The 21,378-nt window shown below is 40.1% G+C and overlaps 3 protein-coding genes across 3 annotated transcripts; all 3 read right to left on the bottom strand.

Moving 5' to 3' along the window:
• Positions 1 to 2,590: 2,590 nt before the first annotated feature.
• On the bottom strand, positions 2,591 to 13,956 carry LOC143856676 (putative WRKY transcription factor 40). Its single transcript, XM_077366943.1, has 5 exons — positions 13,819 to 13,956; positions 12,149 to 13,425; positions 11,321 to 11,660; positions 10,804 to 10,920; positions 2,591 to 2,935 (listed from the first exon to the last, which is right to left on the bottom strand). The coding sequence occupies exons 2-5, from the start codon at positions 12,181 to 12,183 to the stop codon at positions 2,591 to 2,593; spliced, it is 837 nt and encodes a 278-aa protein (XP_077223058.1). The 5' UTR covers positions 12,184 to 13,425; positions 13,819 to 13,956.
• On the bottom strand, positions 13,318 to 16,491 carry LOC143856675 (putative WRKY transcription factor 40). Its single transcript, XM_077366941.1, has 4 exons — positions 16,271 to 16,491; positions 15,889 to 15,970; positions 13,819 to 14,163; positions 13,318 to 13,425 (listed from the first exon to the last, which is right to left on the bottom strand). The coding sequence occupies exons 1-4, from the start codon at positions 16,489 to 16,491 to the stop codon at positions 13,318 to 13,320; spliced, it is 756 nt and encodes a 251-aa protein (XP_077223056.1).
• Positions 16,492 to 18,316: 1,825 nt separating this feature from the next.
• LOC143856674 (uncharacterized) lies at positions 18,317 to 19,606 on the bottom strand. The gene is made up of 3 exons (XM_077366940.1): positions 19,474 to 19,606; positions 18,649 to 18,943; positions 18,317 to 18,530 (listed from the first exon to the last, which is right to left on the bottom strand). The coding sequence occupies exons 1-3, from the start codon at positions 19,604 to 19,606 to the stop codon at positions 18,317 to 18,319; spliced, it is 642 nt and encodes a 213-aa protein (XP_077223055.1).
• Positions 19,607 to 21,378: the final 1,772 nt, after the last annotated feature.

Raw genomic sequence — 21,378 nt, 5'->3', positions numbered from 1 at the left:
CCTGCGTCACTTTTTTTACCCATGAAAAATATAACTTGAACCAGCATATTCCCGTTAAATTGTTGAAAGAAAAAAGTTTCTCAAGAAAATAATTTCAAGCAAAAATGTTTTTCCTGCAATCAAAAGAGGACCTTACTGCTCTCAAGTCATTTTTTCATAGAGCTGCCCAAAGACTTGAACAGACAACTGTGAAAGTTAAACGTTTTAATATACTGAAAATTTTGCATCCTCCAATGTGACTACAGAAAAAAAAAAATTCAATGGCCAAAGATGACTGAGGTTTTTATATTACTAAATTCGGTTACGGTATCATTATTTATAACATTGAATCATGCCGTATATGTGCCAACATTATTAATGCGAACAACGAGATTTTATATGATGTTTGCACCTGAAGTCCAGTATTCAAAGAGTCCGGTGCGGCCCACTTCATAAGATGATCCAAACCGTTCATTTGATGAGCCACAACGTAAAGAGGCGGTACATCGAAAATCATCTTGGTAGGATGATGCTAACCCTCCAATGTGAAGGGCTTTATATAATTTACAGTCCTATTATGGATCGGAGGGTGAGGATCGCCCACTGAGTGTCACCTGTTTCGTCTAAGTGGGTATACAAGGTAATGATGGAAGCAAATGGATCGGCAGATAGGTTTAAAGTGAGAATTGTTGCTCAAGGATTCTTGCAGAAGAACGAGCATGATTATTGTGAGATGTTCAGCCTATTAGATAAAGTTACGACGATTCTTGCTGGTTTTGAAGGGCTGGGCTACAAAAAGTTTGCAAAATTTATAAAGTAACTTGGCATGGTCAATAGAGACTCAGCACTGGAGGGGAGTGTTGAGAGTCATTGTTGACTCTCGCACGACATCGGAGGTGTTGGGCCTACGCAAGTCGATGAGAGTTGGCCCCGCTTTAATTTAGGCATTAGGACCTAGTTAGAATAAGTTTCTAATTTATTGGGGTTAGGTAGCAAAACCGTAGGTGGTTTGTCGTTGTGTATGACTTTTGGTTTGTTAAAGTTAGAGAGGGGAGGAATCTGTGTGGTTGTTAGCCCTTACATAAGGTTTTGGAGTTAGAGATGGTTTTGGCTAATTTGTTAAATAGATAAAAAGTTAGAAAATAATTTAGACATAGTTAGGACTCTTGAAGTTTTAGTGTTGATAGTTCTTGTCTTCTTTTTGTCTATAAAGGGGATGGAGAAAATGTGAATGGCAAGTAGGGGTGCAAGTTTGGCCCTGTCAGCCCTGACCCGCCCTGAGCCCGAACAGGGTCAGGGCTGGATTTTCCAACCCTGAGGGCCGGTCATGGTTCATTTTTTAGACCCCGACTCAAGTTGGGTTGGGTTCTGGGTTAATGCTTTGGGTACCGTGACCCGGCCCGGCCCGATCCTAAGTTTTCTATTATAGAATTGAATCATCTGTGCATGTTTCTTTTGCTAATGTTTTCTATTATCTTGGATTGATGTTTCTTTAGATTATTATTATTAATTGTCTCTGTTGCCCGTCATGTTATTGAATTCATATTGTCTTATTTTGTTCCCTTTCTCTGTTTATTGATCATGTTGTTCTATATGATAAGTGGTTGCTTTATTTTTGGTACTCTTAACAGGTATTTGCACTAGGGTCAATTTGGGGCCGGCCCGGCCCGGCCCTGCCCAATCAGGGCGGGCCAGGGCCAGCACGGAGCCCTCTAGGGCGGGCAATGGGTTGAGTTTTTCGGCCCTGACTCAGGGTCAGGGCAGGTCAGGGCCAAGATAATGGGATCCAGGGTTGGGCTAGGGTATTGAAAAACCCGACCCTGTTGCAGCCCTAATGGCAAGTGAAGAAGTGCTATACGTAAATGTTTTGGAAATAATATTCAAGAAAAGATAATTCTCTCTCCTTATTTTGTGGGTTTTACGTCATAGTCTTGTTCTTCTTGCTTTGATCTCTTTTTTAACAAGATCTATCAGAGCTTTGATGCTTTGATTCGTTTTCAACATATTATTAGTGAATCTCGTGAAATTTAAAATTATTTGAAAACATATTGAAGTGAAAATTGAACTCGCAATTAATATAAAAATTACATGCACCTAACCACCCCCATACATTTCCTGACTTTTTATAAACATTTAGCTAGCCGAATTATTCCCAAATTCGAACTTTAGTATTATATATGCATAAGACTTCTAATTTTGATCTATAGAAAGAAAGCAGTTGCATCACTTTTATTTATGCATATGACCCAGATGGCCATTCCCACACACCTATCTAGAGAAGTCAAAATTCGTTGGTGTGATTAGCTGCACACGTCCCCTCCACACAGTACTTCCTTCTATCCCAGGGTCAACCTTACATGAGGCCCAGTTCGTTTAAGATTATGAAAACCGATTGTGATGGCTAAACCGATTATTGAACTCTAATTTAAACATAATTTTGAGTCCAATAATCAGTTTGGCACTCACAATTGGTTGACATAATCTTATAAGAACAGAGCCTAGCCTTCAAAACTTGGGTAACTATTTGCCAAAATCAAATTAACACCCGATGTAAAAACCCAAACTGCATTTCATCTTCCTTTTTTCAAAATTCTATGTACAGCTTTACATTTCAAATTTTCATCTTTTCACCATTTTCCCCTTCCGACGGGTGAAAAAAATGTCCGCAAATGGAGACCGCAAGTGCCATTGAAAAATTGGGATCATTCGCCAAGGACGTAGCCATCTGTTCGACGAGAGACTGAGATTTCGCCTCGTCCTGAACTAACTTGGATTGGATCAAGTCCAATGTAAAAGTGGGACTCGAGGTGTTGACCGAGACCGAGAAAGAGACCGAACCGCAACTTATACTGTGGCTCGAACCATTGGGCACTTCAGCTCGAGCCGGGTGTGGGTGGTTGTGCTCCCCTTCATATGTGGCTACTAAGATCGAACTATCCTCAACACTTCTCTGAACCTGATGCAAGAAAAATTACAAAAAAAAAAAAAATTACCATAGAAACCAATCCAAGTTGAGTAAACGAGATGGACGGTGGAGATTGATAAGAAATTACCTTCATTTTTACTGGGCAGACGTACAGGGGCAAAGGAGCACTTGTAGTAAGCTCTAGGAGATGGGTTGCCTCTGGTGACTTTCTGACCATTCTCCACTGGTATCCATCTTTAAACACCTGAAAACCAAGCAATGTAAGATTTGTTGTTTGAGTTTTCATAGACTATTAAGGCATAGTACAGTATTTATCAAAAAGTACTCTACGGCTTACACCAAAGGATGATCCAAACCGTCCATTATATGGGCCACGATATAAGTAGGTTGTGCCCAAAAATTCATTTCTCCCATCTCTAGAGTTTTCCATAATATGGAGTTCCTCTATCGATGGGAGGGCTAGGATTATCCTATGGAAAACGATTTTTTTGGGTCCAACCTATTTACGTTATGGGTCATCAAATGGGCACTTTAGATCATCCTATGGTGTTGCCCGTACAGTATTTTTTGAAAAATATTGGACTAAATAGGCTTACGCCATATAAAATATTGATCTTGTGATCTTATTTTAGAAATTTTCTACTCACCAGAGGTAAAATGGACGTGTATAAACCTTCACAAATCTGTCCATTTTTTGCCTCCACGGTTCGAAGGGTTAGAATGATCCTATGGAGCTGATTTTTTGTGGATACCCTATCTATGTGAGGGCCAATCAAATGAATGGTTTGGATCACCCAAACAATGTGGGCCTCCACTGTATTTTAAGCTAGTGTGTAGATAACTTATCTACACTTGTGTGTAGAAACCGTTTTCTCAATATATATATATATATCTGAGTTAGAGAAATCTTTGGTCTTTGTATTTAATCCGTGGAGATTGTGACATATATTAATGGTATAGTGTAAATCAATTGAAAAATGGACGGTGGTTCTCTGTTGAAGTTTCTCAGAAGTCAAGAAGATCAAACGCAAGTTGAAAGTCTCCCTTGACCAAATGACGTTGACTTTAAGGGGCCGTTTTGATACACGAATTTTGAAATCCGGGACTTCTTCAAAATTATAGCTAAGAGACAAGAGAAGAAGAGGACCAGCCGTCGTTTTTTACTTCTCGCCGTTCTTTACGTCAGCAAGAGAGTAGTGTATCCTCCCATATTTCTAGGATTTAGAAATCTTAGGATGCAGGAGTGATTTTTAAAACCTGATTTTCTCACTTGAAATCCAAGAAACGCTGCTAGGACAACGGCAGCAGCTTGATCATGCAACTTGATTTTAATTTTGGGAAAGAAAATGATTTTCCCACCCTGTTTCCCTCCAATTTTTTGACTTTTCCTAAAGAAAGGCTGCATTGTATGAAGATGAGGTTATTTTCAAGGGGATTTGCTAGGACAAGGCATCTCGCAGATGGTCTGTAGCATGTCAGACCACGCACCTCGTGAATGACGACAAAAGCTGCTGAAAAGTGAGCCTGTGTGGCTGGTGTGACATGCGACGGATCATCTGTGAAATGCCTTTTGTGATGGACGCTAAAATGAGCTGTGCAGAGCTTGCTCCGAGAGAGATAACCAGCAACATCTGCACATAGAAGTGTCAGAAAGAGGATTGGAGTTGGACTCTCAGAATTTAGGCAACAGTATGACCCGAGCATTCTGAGGGCTTAAGAGTATGAAATTGAGATGCAAGATGTGTACCTAGGAGTTTGGTCCTCTTTTATAGAGTAGACTACTTTGCCATTTAGGAATTTTGCGATTTTGGGACCCTTTCTGATTAGGTTGGTTTGCTAGATTATCGGATTCGGAGTTTATCTTGCTTGAGTTTTTGGAAGTACGATAAAATTACCATTTTGCCGTAGAACATTTTTGGGTCTCTAGTGCCACGTGTCGGGCTTTGATTGAGTGCCACGTGTCGGGCCTTGATTTTATTTAGAATGTTCTTTAATTTTTGATGATATCCCCAAATTAAGCATGTTCATATCATTTCCTGTTAAATTGTTCAAAGAAAAAAGTTTCTCAAGAAAAACATTTCAAGCAAAAATGTTTTTCTTGCAATCCAAAGAGGGCCTTACTGCTCTCAAGTCATTTTTTCATATCCGACCCGGAGACTTGAACACACAACTGTGAAAAAAAAATTCAGTGGCCAAAGATGACTAGGATTTTTATATTACTAAATTAGGTGAGGAATGTCAAGATAATACCAACTTAAGCATGTGTTTTCCCAGCAAGTAGAACCCTAATCCATGCACTGATTGAATAATTCGGTTACCATATCATTATTCTTCAGACAATAACATTGAATCGTGGTGCCGTATATGCACCGACATTATTAATGCTAAAAATGAGATTTTATATGATGTGTGCATCTGAAGTCCAGTATTCATAATGTCTGGTGCGGCCCACCTCTTATGATGATCCATACCGTTCATTTGATGAGCCACAACGTAAAGAGGCGGCGGTGCATCGTAAATCATCTTTGTAGGATGATCCTAACCCTCTAATGTATAGGGCTTTATATAATTTGCACTCCTCTTATAGATCGGAGGGTGAGGATCGCCACTACATGCTGGAGTGTCACCTATTTCGTGTAAGTGGGTATACAAGGTATTGATGAAAGCAGATGGATGGCAGAGGGGTTCAAAGCGAGAATTGTTGCTCAACGATTCTTGTAGAAGTACGGGCATGATTATAACGAGACGTTCAGCCTATTAGCCAAAGTTACGACGATTCGTGCGTTTGTAGCCTTTGCTGCTTTTGAAGGGCTGAGCTACAAGAAGTTTGCGTAGTTTAGAAGGGAACTTGGCGTGACCAATAGAGAGTCAGCGCTGAGGGGGAGTGTTGAGAGTCATTTTTTACTCTTGCACGTCGTCGGAGTTGTTGGGCCGACACAAAAAGTTGACGAGAATGGGTCTTGCTTTAATTTGGGCATTAAGATCTAGTTAGAATAAGTTTCTAATATGTTCGGGTTAGGTAGCAAAACCGTAGGTGGTTTGTGGTTGTGTTTGACCTTCAGTTTGTTCAAGTTAGAAAGAGGGGAGGAATGTGTGTGGTTGTTAGCTGTTACATAAGGTTTTGGAGTTAGAAACGGTTTTGGCTAATTTGTTAAAGGGGATTTGCTAGCGTCCATCGCAGAAGGCATTTCGCGGATGGTCTATTGCATCTGACAGTAGCCACCTCATGAATGAAGACAAAATATGTGAGATCCCACATCGGAAAGGGAGGAAAAGTTACTGGGCTATATATGTTGATTTCTCCTCTCCCTATGTAGAAGCGTTTTCAGCATCTCCAAGGAGCGGGCCCCGCGGAGTGGGTCGGGCACGGTTAGTGCTGCTGGAAAACAAAACCGGGGAGGGTAGATGACCCAGAACCGAACAATATCTACACAGTGGGGTCGGGGGGTGACACAATGGTATCAGAGCATGACCTCCCATCCAGTACGGTGTGCTAGCGAGGACGCTGGGCCCTAAGGGGGGTGGATTATGAGATCCCACATCGGAAAGGAAGGAAAAGTTACTGGGCTATATATGTGGATTTCTCCTTTCCCTATGTAGATGCGTTTTCAGCATCTCCAAGGGGCAGGCCCCGCGGAGTATGTCGGGCCCGGTTAGTGCTGCTAGAAAACAAAACCGGGGAGGGTAGATGACCCAGAACCGGACAATATCTACACAGTGGAGTCGGGAATTGACATAATACTTTAATTGTCACGCCCCGAACCAAAAATCCGAGGTCCGGCGCACGTGACAGCCGCCGCACGCTCATAGGGTCGCCCCCAACAGGCAGGGGCAGAGCTACATGTAGTGTAAGGGGGGCAAGTACCCTCCTTAAGTTGGGCAAAAAAAATTTATTATTCCTTAAAAGCCCTTGCACCCTTTTAATATTTTATTTTTCTTATGCATGGTGCAATTTGCTTTTTGGGCATTTGACAAAAAATGTGATTTATGTAAAAAGTCAATCGAACTACTCTTGTGCAAAATTTCAAAAACGATTTAGTTTTTCTCGGCGAGTTTAGGGTTTGTTTCTCCGCTACACAATTTAGGGATTTCGTTCTCCAGGCGTTTGTGGTTCTTCCATGGACGACTCGTTGCTGCACAACCATGTTTGTGGTTCTTCAATGAAAACAAAAGCTGCTGAAAAGTGAGCCTGTGTGGATGGTGTGATATGCGACAGACCATCCATGAAATGCCTTTTGCGATGGACACTAAAATGAGATGTGCAGAGCTTGCTCCGAGAGAGAAAACCTGCAACATCTGCACACGGAAGAGTGTCAGAAAAAGGATTAGAGTTGGATTCTGAGGGACTCTAAGAAATTAGGGACTCTATCCAACTCTAAGAGTTGGATAGAGTAGAGTCCTTTGCCATTTATGAATTTTGCCATTTTGGGACTTTTTCTGATTAGTTTGGTTTGCTAGATTATCAGATTCGGAGTTTATCTTACTTGAGTTTCTGGAAGTACAATAAAATTACCACATTGCCGTAGATCATTTTTGGGTCTCCGGTGCCACGTGTTGGGCCTTGATTGAGTGCCAAATTTAGAAAAGAGAAAACAATACCGATAAAAAAACTGCAAAGAGGCGCTTATGATTAAAAAATATACAATTGCAGGATTTTTTTGAAAGCAGATTGGCATGGAAAAATATTTCTAAAATTTCTTACTTTTTTTACCCATCAAAAATAGAACTTGAACCAGCCTTATTCATTTTTATTTTATTTAGAGTGTTCTTTAATTTTTGATGATATCCCCAAATTAAGCATGTTCATGTCATTTTCTGTTAAATTGTTGAAAGAAAAAAGTTTCTCAAGAAAAAAATTTCAAGCAACAATGTTTTTTGTTGCAATCCAAAGAGGGCCTTGCTGCTCTGAAGTCATTTTTTTATATCCTACCCGGAGACTTGAACACACAACTGTGAAAAACATTTTAAAATACTGAAAAATTTGCATTCTCCAATGTGACGTGCATGACTAGAGAAAAAAATTTTCAGTGGCCAAAGATGACTAGGATTTTTATATTACTAAATTAGGTGAGGAATGTCAAGATAATACCAACTTAAAAATGTGGTTTCCCAGCAAGTAGAACCCTAATCCATGCACCGATTGAATAATTCGGTTACCATATCATTGTTCTTCAGCCACATTGAACCGTGGTGCCGTATATGTGGCAGACATTATTAATGCGAAAAATGAGATTTTATATGATGTGTGCATATGAAGTCCAGTATTCAGAATGTCTGGTGTGGCCCACCTCTTAAGACGATCTAAACCGTTCATTTGATGAGCCACAACGTAAAGAGGCTGTGCATCGTAAATCATCTTCGTAGGATGATCCTAACCCTCTAATGTATAGGGGTTTATATAATTTACAGTCCTCTTGTAGATTGGAGGGTGAGGATCGCTACTACCTGTTGGAGTGTCACCTATTTCATGTAAATGGTTATACAAGGTATTGATGAAAGCAGATGGATTGCAGAGAGGTTCAAAGCGAGAATTGTTGTTCAACGATTCTTGCAGAAGTACCGGCATGATTATTATGAGATGTTCAGCCTATTAGCCAAAGTTACGACATTTCGTGCGTTCGTAGCCCTTCCTGCTTTTGAAGGGCTGAGCTATAAGAAGTTTGCGAAGTTTAGAAAGGAACTTGGGGTTACCAATAGAGAGTCAGCGCTGAGGGGGAGTGTTGAGAGTCATTTTTTACTCTTGCACGTCGTCGGAGTTGTTGGGCCGACGCAAGTTGATGAGAATGGGTCCTGCTTTAATTTGCGCACGAGGATATAGTTAGAATAAGTTTCTAATTTGTTCGGGTTAGGTAGCAAAACCGTAGGTGGTTTGTGGTTGTGTTTGTCTTTCGGTTTGGTTAAGTTAGAAAGAGGGGAGGAATGTGTGTGGTTGTTCACAATTACATAGGGTTTTGGAGTTAGAATCGGTTTTGGCTAATTTGTTAAAGGGAATTTGCTAGCGTCCATCGCAGAAGGCATTTCGTGGATGGTCTGTTGCATCTGACAGCAGCCACCTCATTTGTGTGGCTGCTGTCAGATGCAACAAATCATCCGCGAAATGCCATCTGTGATGGACGCTAGCATTTCCCTTGTTAAAGGGATAAAGTCAGAAAATAATTTAGCCATAGTCAGGACTGTTGGAGTTTTAGTGTTAATAAATCTTGTTTATAAAAGGGGTGGAGAAAAACGTGAATGGCAAGTAAAGAAGTGGGTACGTTAATGTGTTGAAAATAATATTCAAGAAAAGATAATTGTCTCCCCTTATTTTGTGGGTTTTACTTCTTAATTAGTTTTGTTCTTCTTGCTTTTATCTCTTTTTCAACAAGAGGTATCAGGGCTTTGATTCATTTTCAACATAATATTCGTAAATCTCGTGAAATTTAAAATTATTTGAAAACATATTGCAGTGAAAATTGAACTCACAATAACTCTAAAAATTACATGCGCTTAATCACTCCCAAACATTTCCTAACTTTTATAAACATTTAAGGGGCTGTTTGGGTACGCGGATTTTAGAATATGGGATTTCTTCAAAATTGTAGGTAAGAGAAAGGAGAAGAAGCAGCCCGGCTGTCGTTTTTTACTTCTCGCACTTTTTCCGTCAGCAAGAGAGTAGCAGATCCTCCCATATTTCCATGTTTTAGAAATCTCAGGATGCAGGAGAGATTTTTAAAACGTGAATTTCTCACTTAAAATCCAAGAATGTCAGCATACCAACAGCTTGATCATGACCCTCTTTTACACTGTTTTCAAACTAAAACCTGTATCCTAAAATCCGCGTATCCAAACAGCCCCAAAGAAGGGCTAGTTTTCTTGGATTTTAAGTAAGAAAACCAGGTTTTAGAAATCTCTCCCGTTTCCTGCGATTTCTAAAACCTGGAAACATGGGGCGATCGCCAGCTCTCTTGCTGTCAGAAAGAAGGGCTAGAAATCAGAAAACGACAGCTGATTTCTTTCTTCTCGTCTCTCAACTACAATTTTGAGGAAATCCAAGATTCTAAAATACGCGTATCCAAACCTAGCTTGCCAAATTATTCCCAAATACGAACCTCAGTATTATATATGGGTAAGACTTCTAATTTTGACCTATAGAAGGAAAACAGTTGCATCACTTTTGTTTATGCATATGACCCAGAAGGCCATTCCCACTCACCTCTCTAGAGAAGTCAAAATTTGTTGGTGTGCTTAGCTGCACACATCCCCTCCACACGGTACTTCCGTTTATCCCAGGGTCAACCTTACATGTGGCTCAGGCCAAGTTCGTTTAAGATTATGAAAACAGATTGTGAGGCTTAAACCGATTATTCGACTCAAATTTAAACAAAATTCTGAGTCCAATAATCAGTTTAGCACTCACAATTGGTTGACATAACCTTAAACGAACAAGGCCTCAGCCTAGCCTTCAAAACTCGCGCCGATTTTCCCACTAAACAAGACTCTACAACTATGATTATCATATAATTGGGTAACTATTTGCTAAAATTGTTGGGAAAGTTCCCTTATTTCCCACCCACGGTTGCTTGGGTGGGAAGGCAAAGGCAAAAATAGAGATCTGTATTTTTAGATTTTGGGGAAAACTAAACTATAAAAAGAGAAGTAAAAGAGAAGTGTTGTTCTCTTGGGTTGCGGCGAAACAAGACGTCTTTGGTGTGTCGTCTGCCAAAAGAGAGAGAAAGGGAGAAGAGGTTTTTCATCTTGAGGTTTTTCATATGTGGCTACTACGATCGAACTATCCTCAACACTTCTCTGAACCTGATGCAAGAAAAATTACAAGAAAATAAAAAATAAAAAATAAAAACCTTAGAAACCAATCCAAGTTGAGTAAACGAGATGGACGGTGGAGATTGATAGGAAGTTACCTTCTTTTTTACTGGGCAGACAGGGGCAAAGGAGCACTTGTAGTAAGCTCCAGGAGATGGGTTGTCTCTGGTGACTTTCTGACCGTATTTTCTCCACTGGTATCCATCTTTAATAACCTGAAAACAAAGAAATGTAAGATTTAGGGTTTGAGTTTTTACAGACTATTAAGGTATAGTACAGTATTTATAAAAAAGTACTCTACGGCTTACACCATAGGATGATCCAAACCGTCCATTATATGGGTTACGATATAAGTAGGTTGTGCCCAAAAAATCATTTCTCCCATCTAGAGTTTACCATAATATGGAGTTCCTCTATAGATGGGAGGGCTAGGATTATCATATGGAAATGATTTTTTTGGGCACAACCTATTTACGTTATGAGTCACCAAATGGACGCTTTGGATCATCCTATGGTGTTGCCCGTACAGTAGTTTTTGAAAGAAACTGGACTACATAGGTTTACACCATATAAAATTTTGAACTTGTGATCTTTTTTTTGAAATTTTCAACTCACCAGGCTTTTATCTGATGGATCAGTACTTAGATAGGCCTTGGAGGTCTTCGTCTTGGTAAGTCTACGAGGTTTCTTGCACGAATCTCCGCTAGAGCTGCTTTCAATAGGATTAATGTAATTAGCATTCTCGTTAATTCCATTACTGTTATTATTTTCAAGGCTTTCATCCTTCCTCTTCTTTGATGATGACAGAGAGCATTCAATCTCCTTCTTGGTACTCTTGCTCCTTAAATCCACCACTTGGCTCTGCAAAACCCAGAATTTCTTTTTCATGGTGCTCAACATCTTGCTTAGCTTCTCATTCTCTTCACTCACTCGACTCCGCTTCCAAAACAGTGGCCTAAAATCATTCACAAAATTTAATTAGAATGTTACGTTCCTCGACGGGTCCCAGTTAGGGTATCATAAATCAGTTTATATTTTGTGTGTTTTTCTCTTTGGCACCCAAAAGAAGGGGATGGTACCCTGAATGGTTACCTAGATTTGCTTGGGTAGGCGTTTTAGAGGAAGTGGTCATGTGGGTTTTCAAATGTAATGAAATTTATCCTGGAAATTGTGTTTTTGCATAGAGAGGAGGACTGACACTTCTTTCAAAGCGGGTTGAGAGGCCCATCTTCCCACTAGGAAGATCAATCACAATGATAACCGATTTGGGTTCATAACATAAAAATCTCAGAAATCTAGGAAAATCACTCTAGCTGAAAATTAGAACCTTCTCCCATATTTTACGCGAAATCCAATCAAAGCTCTTTGGAAAGAATATTTGATAAAAGCCCAGATTAGTAAAACAAAAATCATGCAGAAAGAGCAATTCTTCCATGTGCCTACCTCTTCTTTCGGGGAGAGTTTCTTCCCAAAATCATTTACATCGCTTCTTAAGCTCGTCGGATTTTCACCCAAAAGATTGCTGCCAAGATCCAATCCAAGGGAGGTATTGACCCATGCGGAGTCCATGTTTATGAACTTAAAGACTTTTTAAACTCCGATCAAATGTCGCTCTTGGGCACAAGCTCGAAATGGAATGAGAGGAAACAAGGAGAAATGTGGAGATATGTAAGAGCTTTCGTGTGTTTGTACAGAAGGGGAGATGAATCTCACCCAAGACATCAGCTTTGAATCGACACTCCCAAGCAGTCACCATGCTTTTGAAATGGGTTTCTAATAACAAATCATGAGGGCTTTGACGTAAAATATATCTCTGCGCTGAAATATTGTTAAGTCTTTGTATCTTATTAGTGGGCGATGCACAGGGCGGCCCAAAAAAATATTGTTTTATAACTTCTTTTTCTTTTTTTTTTTAAAAGAAGAAGATGAAAGAAACTGCTAAAATTAAAAAAATTAAAAAGAAGGGGCAAATTCTTATCCAGATTATTAGCATATTGGATTGGTATCTGTTGGTTTTACACAAAGGGTCTCACCATTTATATTTTCTTTATAGCCCAGTGCAATTTTTCCTATCACCCACTTTTCAAACCATGTTTTTATTGTTTACTTACTTAAAGCTCTTTAAAACGTAACTAAAAAACAGGGAGGGAGAGATATTATAATAGATTTAATTGGTTGCTATGGAGAGAAATAAGGAAGTTGTAGAATTCCTTCTCAAACGTAAAATGATGAAATTTTGGTGCTATACACAGAAGTTGTGTGTATAATATCTGTTCTCTTAAAAGGGGCTATACGTAGAAGTTGCTTGTATAGGACGGGTGCCACGTGGAAGCACCTCGTTGTGCAACATTCAGCTTTACTTATATACAAGGTGGGTTCCAGTGGCTACTAAGTATTATGGTGAAAAAACTGTTGTAATCATGCCGTAATGGGACTGTTAGCAGGTACGCATGGTACAATTCATTGGAGTGATGAAGGTTAAAGTGATAAAAGGCACTGATTTAACTAGTGTGTAGAGAACTCTCTATGTGAGGGCCTTTAAAATGGATGGCTTGGATCACCCAAACAATGTGTGCCCCCACTGTATTTTAAGCTAGTGTGTAGAGAACTCTCTACACATATGTGTAGGAACCATTCTCTCTGGTGACTTTCTGACCGTATTTTCTCTCTCTGGTGACTTTCTGACCATATTTTCTCCACTGGTATCCATCTTTAAACACCTGAAAATAATAAAATGTAGGGTTTAGGATTTAGGGATTAGGGTTTAGGATTTGAGTTTTCTGATACTACAATGTAAGACGTAGTCCACTACAATGTAGGATGATCCAAACCGTCCATTTGATCTGGCCACAACTCAGATAGGTTGCGTCGAAAAAATCATTTACAAAGGATGATCCCAGCCCTGCGATCTATAGACACTTACATAATATGCAGTTCATCTTTAGATAGGAGGGCTAGGATCATTCTACGGAAAAATGAGCACAATCTATTTACGTTGTTGCCCGTCAAATTCACCTATGGTGTGGACCATACAATACTTTTTAAAAATACTGGATTACACGGGCTTACACAGCCCTGATCTTGTGATATTGTTTTAGAAATTTTCTACTTACCAAGCTTGTATCTGATGGATCAGTCCTTAGATAGGCCTTGGAGGTCTTTGTCTCTGTAAGTCTACATGGCTTCTTGCATGAATCTTCGTTAGAGCAGCTCTCAATAGGATTTCTATAATTAGCATTCTCGTTAATTCCATTACTGTTATTATTTTCTTGGCTTTCATCCTTTCTCTTCTTGGATGATGAGGCGGAGCCCTCTCTCTCCTTCTCGGTACTCTTACTCTTTAAATCCACCACTTGGCTCTGCAAAACCCTGAAATTCTCGTACATAATGCTCAACATCCTGCTTGGCTTCTCGTTCTCTTCATTCACTCGACTCAACTCAGCTTCCAAAACAGTAGCCTAAAATCATTCACAAAATTCAATTAGAATTTTTTGAAAAAATCATGTTGATGAAGTAAAAATAATTAAATTAACACAAAATCTAAGCTTCCAAAACACTAGCCTAAAATCATTCACAAAATTCAATTCGAATTTTTTGAAAAAATCATGTTGATGAAGTAAAAATAATTAAATTAACACAAAATCTAAAAGCTTATGTTTTTTTCATGATAAGTTTAGGAGATTTCACTAAATTTGAATGATTACAATAAGCATAAGGAGTGTTTTTATAGAACACTCAAATGATAAACATAGCAAGAGAATAAGATAACTATGGAAAAAGATTAACCTAATCCAACTCACTTGCCTAATCCAATCCAACCACTCAATATAGCCCAATCAGATCAAATCTAGAAGATTTGATCTTGATTTGATTTTATTCTCTAATATGCCCCCTCAAACGTATGTGGATTGAAAAATCGACATACGTTTGATTACAACGAAATTCCCCAATATAAAAAAATGAAATTGGACATTTGATGCACGCCGTCAAATCTTCTGATGTACTAAACACTGATGAAGATCCTCTGATGATGAAAGAGTTTGATGATACTACTGAATGTCCACTAATATTGACTGCCTGATGTTGATTGCCAAAGATGAAGATCCCTTCCTGTTGATGAAGAATGTGTCGCTTGCAAGATGAGCCACGAAGTGGGCTTCAATGAATTGGATTGGACTCAAACCGGAATGGGCGAGTCTTTTGGCCTGTTTTGAATACCGAACCTTCTGGAAATGGTCACTATGAACCATACAATGCCGGAATTGGCAAGAATGGGCCTTGATAGGCAAGACAACATGGGTCGATTTTGTCGATCCTCATGGTATTGGAAACTCTCTTTCAGGCACGTACTTCAAAAGAAATGAAGCACCTCAACCGAAAGGAGTTGAAATTCTCATTTCAGGCACGCACTTCAAAGAAATGAAGCACCTCAACTGAAATAAGACAAAACAAGAAAATGGAAATCTAGATTAAGGGGACGACTCAAAAAGGCAAGGAAGATGGATGAGAAGCGACATCTAGTGACTTAAGATGGACGACAACAAATAACAACAGGAAACTTCTTATCATTTGGACAATGCAAAGATAAAGTGTAGATATAATACTGTGGTTCTGTCACATAAGATGGGTGAGACGCATTCTAAAGAATTGTAAAAGGGGTGGCAAATAGAGAAGGTGCTGTTGGAACAAAATAGGGTGATGAGGACCTTCTTTTTTTTTTTTTTTTTGAAAGGATTGGCACACAAGACTATAAGAAAATGGAATATAGGGGTGCCATTATCAATGTTGTGGTATGTGGTTTGAAAAACACAAGATAGGTCGGCTCTCAATTTCAAAGGTTCTATGTACTGGTTGCTCCTCAAAAGATAGGTCGGCTCTCAATTTCAAAGGTTTGGGATCTGCGATATATTCTCGTAACATCGAAACATGAAACACATTATGGACTCTCGACAAGAAAGGAGGCAAAGCAAGTTTGTACGCCACTTTCCTGATCTTTTCCAGAATTTCATAGGGTCCCACAAATCTTGGACTAAGCTTTCCTCCGACTCCGAATGGCATCACACCTTTAGTAGGTGACACTTTCAACAACACATTATCCCCGACTTTAAATTTCAATTCTCTTCTTCTATTGTCAGCATAGCTCTTCTGTAGAGTTTGTGCAGCGCGAGGCGCTCATGAATTACTTGCACCATGTCCACAGTCTGCTGTACCAACTCAGGGTGTATAAGTTTCCTCTCACCCACATCATCCCAGCATATGGGTGATCTACACTTCCCATGTGAAAATTCCACCAAAGAAAGATGGTTGCCCCATGCACCTTTCAGATCAATCACACACGCCCTGAGCATATCTTCCAATATCTATCCGAAAGGACTGACCATCTGTCTGGAGATGAAATGATGTACTAAACTTGAGTGAAGTTCCCATTGCTGAATGCACACTATTCCAAAACCAAGATACAAAACGAGTGTCTCTGTCAAACAAGATGGGCACAGGCACTCCATGGTACTTAAACTATTTGGGTCACAGGCACTCCATGGTACTTAAACTATTTGGTCCACATACAGCTTAACAAGGTTCTCAGGTGTAAGACCCGTATTAATTGGTATGAAATGGGCTAATTTGGTCAATCTATCAACTATTACCCACACGGTATCGTTGCTTGAGGGTGTACGAGGTAGAGCTGCAACAAAGGCCATAGAGATCTCTTCCCACTTCCATTTAGGAAGGGGAAGTGGCTGCAACGTTCCCCATGTTCGGCCTTGACTACCTGACAAGTTAGGCATTGCGATACAAATTGGGCTCTCTCTGTTTTCATATTACTCCACCAGAAGTTACCTTTCAAGTCCTTGTACAACTTTGTACTTCCCTATGTTCGGCCTTGACTACCTGACAAGTTAGGCATTGCGATACAAATTGGGCTCTCTCTGTTTTCATATTACTCCACCAGAAGTTACCTTTCAAGTCCTTGTACAACTTTGTACTTCCCTATGTTCGGCCTTGACTACCTGACAAGTTAGGCATTGCAATACAAATTGGGCTCTCTCTGTTTTCATATTACTCCACCAGAAGTTACCTTTCAAGTCCTTGTACAACTTTGTACTTCCAAGATGCACCGAATAGCTTGTGCTGTGACCTTCTTTGATAATTTACCTCTTTAATTCCACATTGTCAGGAACACATGCAGTGGCCAAATCTCAGGGTGCCGTCCTGGTGAACATGAACTTCTGATTCCTTTCCTTTATCTAATTTACCTTTGATCTTACACAACTCAGGATCAGAATCTTGAGCAATTTTAATCCTTTCCTATAATGTGGGTTGGAGTTGAAGTACAGAGATCTAAACTCCAAAACTTCGCCCACAGATCTCAATTTCTGCTCTTCGCAGATCTTCTAAAATGCTTTTCTGAGATATAATCAAAGCTGCCAAATTGACTTCCGACTAAGAGCATCAGCTACCACGTTTGCCTTACCAGGGTGAAAACTTATGGTCAAGTCGTAGTCCTTCAAAGCTCCAACCAACGCCTTTGTCTCATATTCAACTCTTTTTGTGTGAAGATATATTTCAAACATTTGGAGTTAGCGGCTGTGGTGATCAATATATATCTCACACCTTTCCCTATACAGATAATGCCTCCAAATTTTCAAGGCGAAGACCACAGCCGCTAACTCCAAATCATGGGTTGGATAATTTTCCTCATACGGTCTCAACTGACGGGAGGCGTAGGTTATAACCTTCCCGTTCTGCATCAATGCACAACCGAGTCCTTTCTTTGAAGCGTCACTATAAATAGTGAATCCTATTCCTTTGACAGGCAAAGTTAGGAAGGGAGCAGTAACTAGTCTTTGGTTCAAATTCAGAAAACTCCTCACATTCTTCTGACCAAGCAAGCTTAATTCCTTTCCAGGTCGAGCGAGTCAAAGGAGCTGTGATACGTGAAAAGTCTTCCACAAATCTACGATAGTACCCCGCTAAACCCAAGAAACTCCGAACTTCAGCCACATTGTTCTGTCTATTCCAATCTATCATTGCTTCAATCTTCTTTGGATTCACATAAACTCCTTCCTTGGAAATCACATGTCCAAGGAAAGATATTGAGTCAAGCCAAAACTCACACTTCTTGAATTTTTCGGAAAACTTCTCCTTCCTAAGGGTTTCTAAAACAATTCTTAATTGTTTCTCATGTTCTGAATGACTTTTAGAATACACCAAAATATTATCGATAAATACAACCACAGAGTTATCTAATAATGGTCTAAACACCCTATTCATCAGGTCCATAAAAGCTGCTGGGGCATTGGTTAATGCCCATACCGAGTACGGAAAGCCTCTTTGGGACATCTTCCGATTTAATTCTTAACTGATGGTAACCTGATCGGAGATTGATCTTTGAGAACACAAATGCCCATTGCAACTGATCATACAAATCATCTATCCGTGGAAGCGGAGACTTATTATTTACTGTAACTTTGTTCAACTCTCTATAGTCTATGCATAATCTCACACTTCCATCTTTGTTCTTTACAAACAAAACTGGTGCTCCCCATGGTGAAATGCCGGGTCGCACAAAACCCTTCTCTAGCAGTTCTTCTAACTGAGTCTTCAATTCTTTCATTTCCATTGGTGCCAAACGATACAGGCCTTAGAGATAGGCGTCGTACCAGGAGCTAAATCAACAGTACACTCTACATCTCTGTCTGGGGGTAGACCTGGAAGGTCTTCACGAAAAACATCAACAAAATCTCTAACTAGTGAAATATCTTCAATTTTTACATCACTGTGATTCACATCAACTACTGATGCTAGGAAGGCTTCACAACCTTGTCTAAGCAATCGTCATGCTTGCACATAGCAGACAAAACAACTAAGGTAGAGCATGCCCCACTCCCTTCAAAATAAAATTTCTCCTTCAGGGATCTCGAAATTCACAATTTTCTTATTACAATCCACCGAGGCATAATGAGGTGGTAGCCAAATCCATGCCAAGGATCACATCAAAGTCATAGAGTTCTAAGAGTATTAGATCCGCTAGCAATTCTTTATCACCAATCCTGATAGGACATGTCTTGCTAATCCTATCAGTCATGAGGTCTTTTCCTACCGGTGTACTGACACATAAATCATGATCAATAGGCACAGAAGGAAATGAATGCAATGTAGCAACTGAAGAGGAAACAAACGAATGCGTAGCTCCATAGTCAAATAACACATAAACATAAGATGCAACAGGTAGGGTACCTGAAACCACAGTACCCGCAGTCTAAGCATCCTAGTGTGTAAGAGCACGTAAGCGACCAGGAATGCTGGGCCGGTTAGTCCTTGGCTGAGTTGCAGGAAGAGCTGGAACATTTCGACTCTGGATAGTCTAAGTCTGAATAGGCTGCGTCCAAGTAGCAGGTGTCCTCTGAATTGACTGAGTCACCCGCCATAAGAGGGCACTCAGCGATCTTGTGGCCCATCTCGCCACATCTGAAACATGCACCGGTTGTCCACCTACATGACTCGGAAGGGTGATTCTTTCCACAATTTCCACACTTAGGAGCTGGGTCCTAACGGGTTCTGACTTAGCTTGACGATTCATCTGATTTGTTTGATTTTCTGGATTTCCTTGCTTACTACGAGACTCTTGAAATGATTGTTGTTTTCCAGAAGGTGGATATGGAGCTGATCCCCTAGAAGGTTGTCCTCCCTTAAAATCACCATCTCTATTTCTTTTCTTCTAATTTTTTTGAGAAAGTTCCCGAGCCTCAAAATGAACTGCTTCTAACTTTTTGGCACGGTCCACAAGTTCACAAGTTCAGTAAACATTTTTGGGGCATTAGATCCGACAATGCCCTTCTGAATATACATGGCTAACCCATGCTCAAACTTGTCCCACTTAGTATCTTCATCGGGTACCATCGTTGGACATGGCACGCAAGTCTATCAAATTCTTCCTCATATTCCTCAACAGCCATATTTCCTTGCACCAACTTAGAAAAATCTCTTTGCATTCTATATAGGGTACTCCTTGGGAAATACTTGGTAAGGAATTCCGTACGGAACATAGCCCAAGTAAAAGGGCCCTGATGGTGCTCATACTTGCGCTTAATTCTCTTCCACCAGTGAAGGGCTCTTCCCTCTAACATGTACGTTGCAAAATCGACCTTGTCTTCATCTCAGTTGCATCTCATTGTCGCCGTTTTTGCACTTTCTAGCCATGACTCGGTATCATCCGCCGAAGTAGGTTCCTTAAAGTATTTTGGTGCCAGTCTCATAAATTCCGATATGCCATGCACCTGATGTGGTTACCCTACAACCCGAGGCTCTTGTATTTGGGGTTGTTGTTGATACTGGTTTGCTAAACCAACGAAGGCTCTCATAAAGTTTCTCATTTCAGCCCGCTCTTGATCCTGTTCATTTTGAGGTGCCACATGTGGAGGCACTGGCGGGTTCGCATTTTGACCAGGATCCACTTCCTGAGCTTGATTCACATTCTGTGCTGGTTCACCAAAATTCTGAGGTTCTGGATTCACTGGCTCATTCAGGGCCTGATTTTGATCTCCACCAATAATGTCATTTATGGCCCGAGTACGATTCACTCAAACTCCGCGACCGCCTCGTCCTCCGTGTGTCGCCATACTATAAATCCAACAAAACACTCAATCAGAATATTACCAAAAGAATAAATTAGACACATATTCTATTTGTATCTATATAGTGCTACAAAATATCCCCATCGGAGCCAATATCTACTTCTTAGACATTTTACCCAATCGCGAACTCTCATGCCTCTCAAGCGTCCCCGGGTGCAATCAAGTATACAACCAGGTCCTGATTCGTGTGACCGACTCACATGTTATCCAAGCGTCCCCAGTGCACATGAATATGTCAAACACTTCCTACTTCGATCCTTAATTAAATTTCCAATATCACTCTAAAGTTCTTAGATCAAATCTTTCACCTAAGACCTAAAGCCTAGGCTCTAATACCACTTTTTTGTCACGCCCCCAAGCCGCACCCATAAGACCTGGGAACATGACAGCGCTGTACACCTGCAAGGAAACCTTCCAAGTATACAAGGCTAACAAAGTGATAACAAAACCATTCATATCATAATATCCATAAAGGTCCACAATTGCATAAATAATCCAAATAGTCAAATATTTAATCTTTCTCTCGCTTGCCCCAATAGCCAATAATGAAATAAAATAACATAGTTTCAACAATGCCTAAACAATACTCACTGTCTAATGAAATTAAAAGAATCTACTAAAACTAATAGTCACTAAATCACGCCTACGCTCTCTCGTCCGCTCCACGATGGTCAATGTCTAAAAATGATAAACCACAGTCAACTGAAAATCTCAGTACATAAAGACACATCACAGAAGTGGGGTCAAAAGCATGCTACAAAGAGATGGTCAGTAGATAAACTAAGATGGTAAAATATACACATGAGGTGACTGATACAAATACAATAACTCAGAGACAAAGCTTACAAACTCATATTTCAAAGTATCACATCAAAGGGGGTCTCGATAAGAGAAGTCACAGTCTTAAGGTTTCACTGAAAGCAATCAGAATACACAAAACCACCCAAAGGTCATCGGCTTAGCCCAAAAAGCATGTTATTTTACCTGACTGCCCACGGTTCGAAACTAGTTTCTAAGTTCATATAGACAGGGTCAGCG

The sequence above is a fragment of the Tasmannia lanceolata genome, unplaced genomic scaffold (assembly GCF_043159265.1).
Source record: "Tasmannia lanceolata isolate RefF3 unplaced genomic scaffold, GAP_Taslan_0.1 ptg000023l, whole genome shotgun sequence".
Lineage (NCBI taxonomy): Eukaryota > Viridiplantae > Streptophyta > Magnoliopsida > Canellales > Winteraceae > Tasmannia > Tasmannia lanceolata.
Note: the sequence above shows the minus strand (reverse complement) of the source record. Positions and strands in the feature narration are given on the sequence as shown.

Bases quoted from the DNA above. Each gene is read 5' to 3' on its own strand.
- LOC143856674 (XM_077366940.1), bottom strand. From the start codon at position 19,606: ATGGTACCCGATGAAGATACTAAGTGGGACAAGTTTGAGCATGGGTTA. The intron at 18,944-19,473 runs GTTAGAAGCAGT...CTGTGGTTTCAG, and splicing joins CTTGTGGACCGTGCCAAAAA to GTACCCTACCTGTTGCATCT. The intron at 18,531-18,648 runs GTAATAAGAAAA...ACGATTGCTTAG, and splicing joins TCATTATGCCTCGGTGGATT to ACAAGGTTGTGAAGCCTTCC.
- LOC143856676 (XM_077366943.1), bottom strand. From the start codon at position 12,183: ATGATTTTGGGAAGAAACTCTCCCCGAAAGAAGAG. The intron at 11,661-12,148 runs GTAGGCACATGG...GAATGATTTTAG, and splicing joins AACTCTCCCCGAAAGAAGAG to GCCACTGTTTTGGAAGCGGA. The intron at 2,936-10,803 runs GTAACTTCCTAT...TTCTTGCATCAG, and splicing joins TCTGCCCAGTAAAAAAGAAG to GTTCAGAGAAGTGTTGAGGA.
- LOC143856675 (XM_077366941.1), bottom strand. From the start codon at position 16,491: ATGCCTAACTTGTCAGGTAGTCAAGGCCGAACATGGGGAACGTTGCAG. The intron at 14,164-15,888 runs GTAATTCATGAG...GAATGATTTTAG, and splicing joins AGACTGTGGACATGGTGCAA to GCTACTGTTTTGGAAGCTGA. The intron at 13,426-13,818 runs GTAAGTAGAAAA...TATTATTTTCAG, and splicing joins ATCCATCAGATACAAGCTTG to GTGTTTAAAGATGGATACCA.